The sequence below is a fragment of the Oratosquilla oratoria genome, chromosome 13, assembly GCF_046742065.1.
Source record: "Oratosquilla oratoria isolate Oo_2021 chromosome 13, ASM4674206v1, whole genome shotgun sequence".
Classification (NCBI taxonomy): Eukaryota; Metazoa; Arthropoda; class Malacostraca; order Stomatopoda; family Squillidae; genus Oratosquilla; species Oratosquilla oratoria.
In genome coordinates, this window is record NC_134789.1 from 10,505,346 (window position 1) to 10,517,845 (window position 12,500).

Below are 12,500 nucleotides of genomic sequence, written 5' to 3' on the forward strand. Positions count from 1 at the left end.
CAAAGAAGGGTGTAGAAGAGAAGAAGCAGGCTTTCATAGATTGGCTACAAATTAGGACGAGGGAATCGTGTGAGAGGTACAAAGTAAAGAGAAGGGAAGTTAAGCATAAAATAAAGGAAGCAAAGAGGAGAGCAGATTTGAGATGGGGTAAGAGTATGACAGAAAAGTTTGAAAGTAATAAAAAGATGTTTTGGAAAGAAATTAAAAGAGGAAGAGGAGGCGAATCAAGTAGAGAAGAAAAGGTAAAAGGTGCAGATGGAGAGATGATAATAGAAGAGAAGGCAGTGAGAGGAAGGTGGGCAGAATATTTTAGGGAGTTGCTAAATGTGAATGAGGATGGGGAGGGAAATGTAGTTGCAAGGGGAGGCGCTAAGAAAATGAGAGTGATGAGTGAAGAAAATGGAGGAGAAATAGGAAGGATAAAGTGAAAGTAGCTGTTAAGATGATGAGAGCAGGTAAGGCACCTGGGTTGGATAGATGCCATGTAGAATGTCTGAAGAAAGGAGGTACAGTTATGGTGGACTGGCTGGTGAGGTTATTTAATGTTTGTTTAAGAGAGGGTAGAGTACCGGAGGACTGGAGGAGTGCCTGTATAGTTCCACTTTACAAGGGAAAGGGGGACAAGTGTGAGTGTAGTAGTTTCAGAGGGATCAGCTTGTTGAGTGTAGTTGAGAAGGCTTATGGGAGGATCTTGATTGAGAGGATTAGGAGAGGAACAGAGGGAGTAATTGGTGAGGAACAGTGTGGTTTTAGGACAGGTTTGGTTTGTGCAGATCAGATTTTTGTGGTAAGACAGATATGTGAGAAAGCTATAGAAAAAGGTAAGGATGTTTTTGGGCTTTTATGGATTTGCAAAAAAGACTTACAACAGGGTAGACAGAAAGGCACTGTGGGAGGTACTGCAGATATATGGGATAGGGGGAAAGCTGTTAAGAGCAGTCAAGAGTTTTTACGAGAGTAGTAGAGCTTGTGTTAGGATTAGAAATGGAGAGAGTGAATGGTTTGAAGTAAAGGTGGGACTTCGTCAGGGATGTGTTATGTCGCCCTGGTTGTTCAATCTATACATGGATGGGGTGGTGTGAGAGGTGAATGCAAGGGTGGTGGTTCGGAGGTTGGAGATGGTTAAAGAAAATAGAGGAAAATGGGAAATATACCAGTTGTTGTTTGCTGACGACACTGCGCTTGTAGCAGGATCAGAGGAGGGATTGAGGAAGTTGGTGACAGAGTTTGAGAAGGTGGGTGAAAGAAGGAAGCTGAAGATAAATGTGGGCAAAAGTAAGGTGATGAGATGTACAAGGGGAGAGAGTGACAGCAGGCTGGAAGTGAGCATTAAAGGAGAGAGACTGGAGGAAGTGGATAGTTTTAGATACTTGGGTGCGAATGTGGCAGGAAAGGAGGAGTGGGGGTGGAGGTAGAATGTAGATTGAGAGAAGCGAGTAAATGCCTTGATGGATTAAAAAGTGTAATGAGAAATAGACATCTGGGAATGGATTCTAAGAGGAGGTTATATGAAGGATTGTGCCGACAACACTGTACGGGGCAGAAATATGGAACATAAGAGAGGTGTTTGAATATGTTTGAGATGAAATGTCTGAGAAGTATGATAGGGGTAACTAGGCTAGATAGAGTGAGAAATGAGGAGGTGAGGAGGAGAACAGGGGTGGAAATAGAGTTGGGAGATAGGGTTGATGAAAGAGTATTAGGATGGTTTGGACACATGGAAAGAATGAGTGAAGAAAGATTAGTAAAAGATGTGTGGAAGGCAGAGGTGGAAGGAGTGAATATGAGGGGGCGTCCTAGGATGAGATGGATAGATGGGATAAAAGGAGCATTACAAAAGAGAGGAATGTCTGTTGACAAAGGACGGGAGAGGACAAAATATAGGGGTGAATGGAGAAGGGTTGTGTATGGATGATGCTGTGATGCATGAGGGAGAGTGGGTGGGGGATGGGGTGTGAGGAAGTATGTATGAGAAATAAATTGACGCATCCCAAAGGGATTTCTCCCCGTCTTCTCCTTTTCTGCATGAGGGGACGGAGAGGGAGGGGGGTCGCCGAATTAATGAAGCGGCCTTGCTGTGGATGTGCTGTGTCTTGCGACACTGCTTCTGACCCAGGGTAGTGGACAAGATGCAGGGATGGCCCGTCATCCAGAAGGTGCCAAGATGAGAGGGAGGAGGGTGGAGAAGAGTGGAATATGTAGGGGATGGAATGGGTGGGCGTGGTTTCTATGTCTTTTTGGCTACCCCCCGTGTAAGGGGGAAAAAGCCTTTGGTATATGTATGTATGTATTATTACTATTATTATCAATGCAATTTGCGGATGCAGGGACGACCCGTCATCCATGAGAAGCTAAAACAAGAGGGGGGAAAGGGTGGTGGATGAGAGTGGAATGGGTGGGAGTAGGTGCGTGGATGTAAGAAGCTGGTAGATTGAGGTAGACAAGTAGGTAAAAAGAGGGGTAGGTGGCGAGGAATTAATTTTTATGAGTTGGATGTTTTGAAACAATGGCCGAGAGGAAGTTGCAGAGTTGCATATTCTCGCTCACCGTCCAGTATTTGTAAACACCAGCTAGGGTATCGATATTGGCGCTGATGTGAAGAAATGTAAACACAAAGCCACTTTTCGCTTCGTGACAGAAGTGCTTGCGTAAGCAGTATTGCTTGAGACAATATAACAGCCTTTCTGATTGGAGAAAAGGGTGGAGGAGGAGAGAAGTTATTGGTGCACGGATGAAAAGTCACGCCCTTAAAGGGTGGCACTTATTTGTAACGTTCAAAGTTATTGGATGAATTAGATAGTGACGTCGAAGCAGACTTGGCTTGGTGGGTGCACAAGGATCCCAGGTGGGAGTCCTATGGTGTACTTACTCAACTAAGTTGTAGAAGTGTAATATTATTTGGAAGAAAAGAAGAAGAAAATTTATGTTTAATTCACCTTCGTAATGATTAATGGAACTTGACTAAAAGCCTACATTAAGGAAGAAGTATGGGGCCTACAGATGATTAATGTACTGATATAAATGGATAAAATAAAGTGAAGAAAATTGTAAATGACTGTGGACTTACTGAAAGTGTTAGTAGCAGCAGAACTAACAGTGGATTTGACTTGGCTACTTCCCTTGTAATAGGAAAAAACTCTTGGCATATGGTATAGTATTATAAATGTTATTACTATTACTGATATTGTTATTTTTCTCCTTTTCTTTCTCTTAAATGCGAAAATAAGATATAAACACTTACCCTGTGTGGCCGAGAGCTGCATGCCCACGCCGGAGAGCTGGTCTACAGTGTGTTTGTAATGACCACAGACCTCGCTCGCATACTCGAAAGGCGTCCTCAGAGGTCCACCACAGTCCTAAAAAGAAGAAGAATAATAGGTCCCCGGATGAAGAATGTGTGAATGCAGAGGCATGGGGTTGGATAAGAAGGAAAGCTGGAGGTGTTTTTGTAGGTGGTATTATGAAGGAGATAAGATGAGAAGGAAACAGTGGGTAGGGAATGGGAGTGGACACGTGCTTTGGATGGTTACCTCCCCTATAATAGGGGAAGAAGTCCTTGGTAGATAGATAGATAGATAGACAGATAGACAGATAGGTAGGTAGGTAGATAGGTAGATAGATAGATAGATAGATAGATAGATAGATAGATAGATAGATCGATATGTAGATAGATAGATAGATAGATAGATAGATAGATAGACAGATAGATAGATAGTATGAAGGAATTCTCTAAGAGCTAGTGAAACCAATAGAATATAAATGTCAATAAAGACGGAATTTTAACCTTTTAACATATTCATCTCGTCACTTGGGTCTTATTAATAAACTAAACACTCACATAATCTTGTGGAGTGCAGAGCTGGATATTCCTGTTGATTCCAGTACAGCCGTGACCTCTACAGCTTCGTTTTACAAGCTGCATCCCCCGCGAAGAGCCGAGGCAGCTGAAATTTGTAAATGAATTACCTTAAGAACATCTTTGCAAGAAAAGTATTGAGGTTCAGTATGCTGCATGTGTTGGATACATAGCGCCCTGTACATCGATGTATCAAGCGTAAGAACAATGGAGGGCTTCGTGGATCTTCTATTTTCAAATTTCCTTTCAGTACTTTAGTTCTGATGCCAGAGAAGATCTGAGCTGTCATCCGGGAGGGTAGTAATTCTTGATCCTGAGTCCAGTACGTGGTTTCAAGAAACATAGTGAATCACACATATTTAGTGACACAAGAGAAGATACCCAGGCAAGAGAATGTACACAAGGTACCATGGAGAAATTTAGAAAGAGGTGTTTTTTATAATTCAAAACAAACGTCACGGCTGAAAGAAGCGAGACTTAAAACACTTGGTAACATTTTTATGAAGTCTGAATTGGATGTTCGCTGGGCGAGAAGGCTAGAGCGTCGCTGTTTGCGACGGAGGTCGAGGTGACGGCGGTTCAAACCCTGCCGGGAGCGAGCTGGACCAAGGGAATGGTTCATCAAATTCTACGCTACAAAGTCCTCTGTAAGGAGCACTGTTCTAGCCTCCTGATAGGGGGAGTTATCGACGTTAAACAAAATCATAACCATCATCTGAACTGTGATTACTGGTAAGCCTAGGATCTAAGAAATTTCATTCCTTCTTGCATATTTTGCTATTACAAACGGTTCATGGCAAGCTCGCTGGCCGAGCAGGTTAGGTCGTCGTTACTTGCGGCGAAGGTCGAGGGGATGTCAGTTCGAACCCTGCCACCGGCGAAATTGTAAGGGGCACCGTTCTAAACTCTCGTTAGGGGGAAGTTTGTGACGTTAAACCTTATCATCATCACAAACGGTTCTGTAACACACCAAGACCTGTATAGGAGATGCAGGTATCTGGTGGTGGTATTCCTGTAGGATGGACGTTGGAAACAATCATCTCCCCGTTGTCAACTTCAAAAGCCATCAGCACCTCTGCCGAGAGGCTGACATTCGTTCCTTAGTACCTCGTACAAGATATCTTTCAACTTCGACAATTGTTGTCCCCTAACACAATTTTTCATGGAGAACAACAACCAGTGGCTTTTCCCCATTTTCCTCCCCACCCAACTACCTAGTGTAGCAACTTAACCTGACATAACAGGTTTTATTAAAGTCACCCGTGCACTTTATGCTATTCATATTCTTATCAATATATTGTGTGAATAATATTAATCATATAAGCAATGCTATCTATAACCAAAAGGCTTGTACCCAAATTAATATACACATTCATATTGCTATCAGTGTTTCTGTTCAATTTCTGTATGTATATTATGATCAATTAAATCTGACAAATAGAACCGTATCAGTGCAACGCAATCAAACGTTTCTTCCTGGAGAGATCAGTGTGGGGAGGCTCAAGGATCGTTGACGATTAATACAGGGTCACAAGCTTCCAACTAATGAGACTTGGGACAACAATTGTTATAATAGAGATGCATAATGTTGCTTTTGTTCTCGTTTCTCATACTGCAGGTCCAGGTTCGAATCAACCGACCTCCAGTGTGTATCACTTCCCCTGGCAAACTAAACACATGCAGCACCTGTTGGGGTAAACACCTCATTCTTTTCATTGTTTGTGATCTCTATGGGCAATGGTAACAACACCGTACCCGTCTAACTTGACTATCCATCATGAAAGGGTCAAGAAGATCTTGAAACTCACCTAAAGCGACATGAGGAGGCGGAGGACCATGGCCCCCACTCCGGCGAGGAGAAGGACGACGACGACCCGAAGAAAGAAGGAGTCACTGACGACGGCGACGGGGCCAAGTCTCCGCCAATGGGCCGGTAGTCGTCCGGTTCTTCGAAGGCCGGTCGGCAAGTCAAGGGCTCGGCGCCGTACAGAGCATCTGGATCGCAGCGGAATTCCTGACGGGGATGAACTCGTGTTATATAGTCTTTTATTTACCTAATCTTAGTATACAAGCCAAAAGATTACAGGTGATGTTTTTGGAGTAGATGTTTCAGGCATGACTTATGACACGTTCACTTACTGTGCATTTCCCTGAGATACAGTAGGAGGGGTATCTCGAAGAAGAAATCGATTGGCAGAGAGTCCCGTCAGGGAAGAACCTGTTCAGAGGACGAGGTCGTCCTTCGCCCATTTCCTCACACACGATCTGGCAGGACGCGATGCCTGAAAGACGATGGAATGGCTACACAAAACATCATCTTAATCTCGTTTTAGATTTGAGTATAAGGAATAGAGAAAATGTGCTGAGAGCGTTTCTGACTGGGTTCTCTCTCTTGCCACGGTGTAAATTGACTTGTGGGTATGTGGAAAGAAGAAATGGGACGGCTGGTCATTGAGAGAGATACAAATAGATAGAGTGGGGTTACACAAAGAACTAATAACAAGTTTGTGGAGAAACGCACATATTAATCCGGTATTGTATTCACAACGTTTCACTCCTTCAAACAGTATTTTCAGGGACTGAACGTTGTAGATCAGATGACAAAGATCAACGAGAAGTTCCCAACAATTAGGAAAAGTAGTAATAGTAAAGGAATTACAAATGAATTGTAGTAAACCTCAGTTACCGATTCTCGTTGCCGTGGCACCTTTTGGGATACGCTGGTTCGACGTTTGGTAGATTTTTCTGGTTATTCAATTGCTATTTCAATATGAAGCGTCTCACTGTGTATCATCAAAGAACCCTGCATGATGAGACGCTTCGGATCCCTATCTTGAGACTAATTATTTTTTATTATCAAATGGTTCCTGGTGAGGGTTGTTTTGTAGAAAGACTCATAATGATGTTTAGGAATGATGAGGGTTGTTTTATAGACAAACTTGTAATGATGTTTAAGAACAGTGAGGGTTGTTTTGTAGACATTCATAATGATATTTAGGAGCAGAGAGGGCTGTCTTTTAGACTGGCTCATAATAGTGTTTAGGAACCCCTTTTAGGAGGCAGTTCACCTTTTGTAAAATTTCGTCGTTGACATCCCAGTGTTTGAGATATAAGGGTCTGCAGAAGGAAGCAAATGTCTTAATGGATTTGTGTTAGATGGTAATGTTCAGTCCACCAAGACGTCCAACTTCCTGCAGGGAGAGAGCATGAGGACAATGGCATTCATGTCTCATGCATTGGGGTAGCACGATTGTATAGAAAATTGATATGCCACCTTGGAAAAAAACGGTGCTTCTAAACGTCATTGATAAGCTATTCACAGAAGTGTGTCCTTTAGATAACTCTCACCAGAAACTACTTGAAAAAGATTAGTTAGATCCCTGGAACCCATCGATTCTGGTTCAGTTCTGAGTGTTTTTTCACCACACCCAGAGGGAAGTAGATATGGAGGGGGGGGGTGCAGAAAAAACAAAAAAAAAAACAGAAAGGACAAATACCCCTAGGTTAGGTCAAAGAAGGTTCCGTTTCCTAGGGTGTTCCATTCTAAGAGGATCTTGTCCTACTCTCAGACATTTGTTACCCCCAGCTATCGTGTGTGCATTTATATAAATCTACAGACATATACACGCACCAGATTGTGGGATCCTGACGGCCATGCCGGTGAGGAAGTGGTCCGCCCGGGCTTCCGTCGTGCATGTCTCGTCCGCGTAATCCTGGAGAGTTCGACGACGCCCAGAGCCGCATTCAGTGACCATGTTGCACGCTCGGTACCGGAACTCACTGTGGCAAGTTCTACGAACAGGGAGAGGGTGAACAATGACAACAACATCGAAAAGATGCATTTTTTTTAGTATTCACCTAAGTTCTTGGGGAAAGTATTAGTGTTGATTTCTTTTAGTTGACAAGTAGTGAAAATATCGGAGGAATATGTTTATCTTAAATTGAATCTTTTGGTAGCTTGGATCTTAGATATCAATATTCACCTGTGTTCTGGGGAAAGTGATATTAGTGTTGACTTTTTTTTTGGATGACAAGTAATGAAAATATCGGAGGAATGTATTTATTTTAAATTGGAGCTCTTAATATCTTGGGTCTTAGCTATCATGGTACCTTGGGTTATCGACTAAATTTGCTAACCACCTGCAATGTCGCTTGGAAATAGACAGCCCAACACTGCCGGACGACAGGATCCCATCGATGCCGTACAAACACGAAGAGTTACACTCGGACCAAGGCTCCCACCATGCCGAGTCCCTGAAATCCCTTGGGTCTGAGAACGATGAGTCCGAGAACGATGAGGACTGTTCGTAATCTTCCGAGTGGTAGTCGGAAAAGGAGGAGGAAGGGGGTTTGTTGGGGGAGAGGTACTCGTCCTCACAGATGCCCCTCCTGCAAAACTGAGACCCAAAGGATGCAAAGAATAAGTAAGGAGGAAGAACCGTGGATTTAGGTTACCTCGGTCCTGGTCCTCACCAGATGCTAACAGTATTGTGTTTTCTGATCCTTGCTAAAGCAAGGGTCACAATCCTATGAACTTTACCTCAGTCATATTACAAATAATTTATATCAACGCCAGAGTACCGAATCAAGAGGATGAGACCGTTAAGGTATTATTGGTAAAGTTCTATTAGTGTGTTCTTTAAGATGACACCACAGCTAGTCAGCGTAGTGTCTACTACCATAGGGTAGTTGTTACCTCTAGCAACGCTTTTTCACCCGCGATCCCTTTCCCAAAACCTTAAAACCCGCGTGAACCCCAGCTATCAGCAATTTGTTTTAGATGCGTTTTCTGTGAACAAATATAACATGCAGTTCTTATGATAATGATTAAAACCCATCTTGCACCACAACAGAAGCAATAATGATATATAAACATAAAACAATTACAATACGAAAAACTAATATTCTCCCAAACTGCTTGAAGCAAAGTTTCCTAAGACCCAAGCTAATCTTCTGCGACCCCCCCTAGGGTTGGGAACCTCTGCTCTAAATCTATTTCCTCGAACTTTCTGCATCTCTCTCGAACTCACCTTCCTCAAGCCGCAGTAGGTTCCTTCGAGTGCGGGATGAGAAGTCCACGTGAAGTGTTGCTTTCGGCAGTGCATGTCTTGGCACACGTCTTCCAGGGGTTGAGACTCCGCGCGGCTGCTACCCACACCGTACTTGAGTTTACCTGTCGATGGGCAAGCAGGTACCGGAACGTTGAGTGGAGTACGAGGAGCAGCGGCCGTGAAGAAGCAGAGCCAAGTTACCAGCAAGTGGTGTGATGACCCCGCCCCCCCCCGGTGCCACAGGGTCATGATATCGGTCGATTCGTGGAACCGTTCGGAAGGTAAAAGAAGACAACGTAGAAGACAAAGACGTCGTAAGAAGGAATCGTGGTCCGCGTGAAAAGGAAAGGAAAACGCTATTAGTTAATTTTTGTTGTCTTATATATCAATAAAGTTTATTGATATCTACATTATGTACTGATTTCAATATAAAGTATAGATTTATTGTGGTGGAGGGCTGTATGTGTGAGGAAGGGGTGAACCAACAACGGGATCAGAACTTACACTGCAGGTCGGACGAGAAGCGTTGTCCAGGCAGAAGCTTACTCTCGTGTCGAAGATCATCACGGTGAGGCTCCGCCGGATCTCGCAGACACTGCGACTGCCGGTCTCTGTGATAACCATAAAAATGCAATGCAGTCAGTGGAATACGCACACATGCAAAGGCTTCAATTCCCTTTATAAAGCTGTTGGTAGATTCAAAGAACATAAGAATAGGGAAAGACTGCAAGAGACCATGAGCTGCATAAGGTCTAATTAGGCAATTCCATATCCTTCAACCCGTGTCGTCACCATCCATAAAGGTATCTAATATTATCTAAAAAAACAATTCAGCGCTTTTGCCTTGCCTCTTTGTAAATAATAATAATGATAATAATAATAATGATAATAATAATAATAATAATAATAATAATAATAATAATAATAATAATTATAATAATAATAGTAATAATAATAATGATAATGATAGTAATGATAGTAATGATAGTAATGATAATAATAATAATAATAATAATAATAATAATAATAATAATAATAATAATAATAATAATAATAATAATAATAATAATAATAATAATAATAATAATAATAATAATAATAATAATAATAATAATAATAATGATAATAATAAAAATAGTAATAACAATAATAGTAATAATAATAATAATAATAATAATAATAATAATAATAATAATAATAATAATAATAATAATAATAATAATAATAATAATAAATAACATGGTGGTAATATCGTCATTTTTAGCCACTGGGTTCTCATTACAATACAATGGAAGGAAATTCTGCAGAAACTAGTTGCTTCTTAATAAAGCTGCTCTAGGTCTAGGGAAGAGGACAGCTCCACCATGTCACCAAGTTTGTTTGTGACTTCCCTATTTATTATGGAACATCTGGTTTGATATCTATCTACCTATCTCTCTCTCTCTCTCTCTCTCTGTCTCTCTCTCTATCTATCTATCTACCTATCTATACATATATATATATATATATATATATATATATATATATATATATAAACTTTTTATCCCACCGTCGGAAAAGATGACACTAATGTCGAAAGTTCTGTATATTTCAATCACTAACTGTGATCCTCTTCCGACAGTGTGATAAAAAGTGTATTTTACTAATGTGCTACGACATTACTTTACTGTGATATATATATATACATATACATATATACATATATGTATATACAGTATATATATAAATATATATATATATATATATATATATATATATATATATATATATATATATATATATATATATATATATATACATACATTTACACTGAATGGTTCCCAGTGATCAATTAATATCTTTTTTCAACCACAAATCACTTTTAATTCCATGCCATCGCAGTCGAGACTGAAGAATCGCTCGATGGAGGCATTCGTTGGAAATTGAAACGTGGACGAGCCGAGGATTCGAACCCAGCTAACCCGTAACAAAGTTACAGTGACTTAAACCAATGCGCTATCAAGACTGTAACTTTGTTACGGGTTGGCTGGGTTCGAATCCTCGGCTCGTCCACGTTTCAATTTCCAACGAATGCCTCCATCGAGCGATTCTTCAGTTTCGACTGCGATGGCATGGAATAAAAGTTATTTGTGGTTGAAAAAAGATATATATATAGGTACCCCCGAATCCACGCGCGGCGCCATTGTCGACCATGTATTGTTTTCATGGCCATATGTTGCGGCCCACTAGCTTTTATTTAGTTCAATTTGAATGCTTCCCGCGCTTAGCGCATGCGCAAGATATTCAAATTATCTTGTTGTTTTGCAAGTGTAAGGCTAATTCTTAAAGTAAAAACAAATTTTCAGCGATTTAAACGGAAATTTGGTTATCAAACTCGGCAATATAGTTTTCCGAGTAAAAATATTAAGGTAAGAAATTACTAAACATAATTTTAAGTTAAATAACAAGTTTATCAACCTATTTTCTCCCGGACATGAGAAGCTTAATATCGTTGAGCACTTCATGTTTGAGCTTAGCGCCACGGTATGTAGCCATATCACCCATGAATCTGATGCGTCCAGTTCGCGTTTGATTTTGTTTACTCATTACCATTGACGACCAAAATCACACAATGACGGTTTTTGCTCAAATGCATAATTTATATATAAAAATAGCATATGGTTGCATTATTTGACCTATTTTCTTTAAAATGTGTGATTTCCATGTAGAATGATCGAAGAGAAGTTACGTTTTTATCCTCTGCAAAAGTATCAACCGGCAACCAACGCCGTCATTGTTTGGGTTTCGTCGGCGTTGGTTGCCGGCTGATAATTTTGCAGAGGATAAAAACGTAACTTCTCTTTGATCATTTTACGTGGAAATCATCCATTTTAAAGAAAATAGGTCAAATAATGCAACCATATGCTATTTTATATATATAAATTATGCATTTGAGCAAAAACCATCATTGTGTGGTTTTGGTCGGCGTTGGTCGACTTTGATCGTCGTTTAATGAGACCCACCATTGACAGCTTCATGGTTGCCATGAAAAGGCAAATATGGTATGATGGAGATGTCTCACATTGTTTTTGACATGCTCATGTGATTTGTTGATCCATAAAACCCAAGTATTCCGAATTTTAATAAAATTGGACCAGTGGTTTAGAGTTAATATGTATTTCTTCACCGAAATCTTTACAAATTACCACCCCTAATTCTAACACTGTCATGGTAAAGTCGAGCCAAAAATGCGGGCTAAAAGAATAATTAAAAAAAAAATCGTATCTCTCTTATTTTTCAAGCTATTTCAAAAACTTAAAAAGCACTTTGTTTCTAATAAAGTTGTCTTTCATATGCAACAATAATTCAAGGGTCAATTTTTTGGGGAGGGTACCTATATATATATATATATATATATATATATATATATATATATATATATATATATATGTATATATATATATATATATATATATATATATATACATATATATATTATATATATATATGTGTGTGTGTGTGTGTGTGTGTGTGTGTGTGTGTGTGTGTGTGTGTGTGTGTGTGTGTGTGTGTGTGTGTGTGTGTGTGTGTGTGTGTGTGTGTGTGTGTGTGTG

The 12,500-nt window shown here is 40.4% G+C and overlaps 1 protein-coding gene across 1 annotated transcript in view; it reads right to left on the reverse strand.

The window, feature by feature from the left end:
• The window catches only part of LOC143032309 (uncharacterized), a gene marked incomplete in the record, with an annotated part of 57,327 nt that overhangs the window by 9,791 nt on the left and 35,036 nt on the right, over positions 1–12,500 (reverse strand). The window contains 8 exon segments of the mRNA XM_076196828.1: positions 3,242–3,356; positions 3,839–3,944; positions 5,665–5,870; positions 5,996–6,138; positions 7,488–7,648; positions 7,997–8,253; positions 8,887–9,029; positions 9,412–9,518. Of these exon segments, the coding sequence (XP_076052943.1) occupies positions 3,242–3,356; positions 3,839–3,944; positions 5,665–5,870; positions 5,996–6,138; positions 7,488–7,648; positions 7,997–8,253; positions 8,887–9,029; positions 9,412–9,518 (1,238 nt within the window).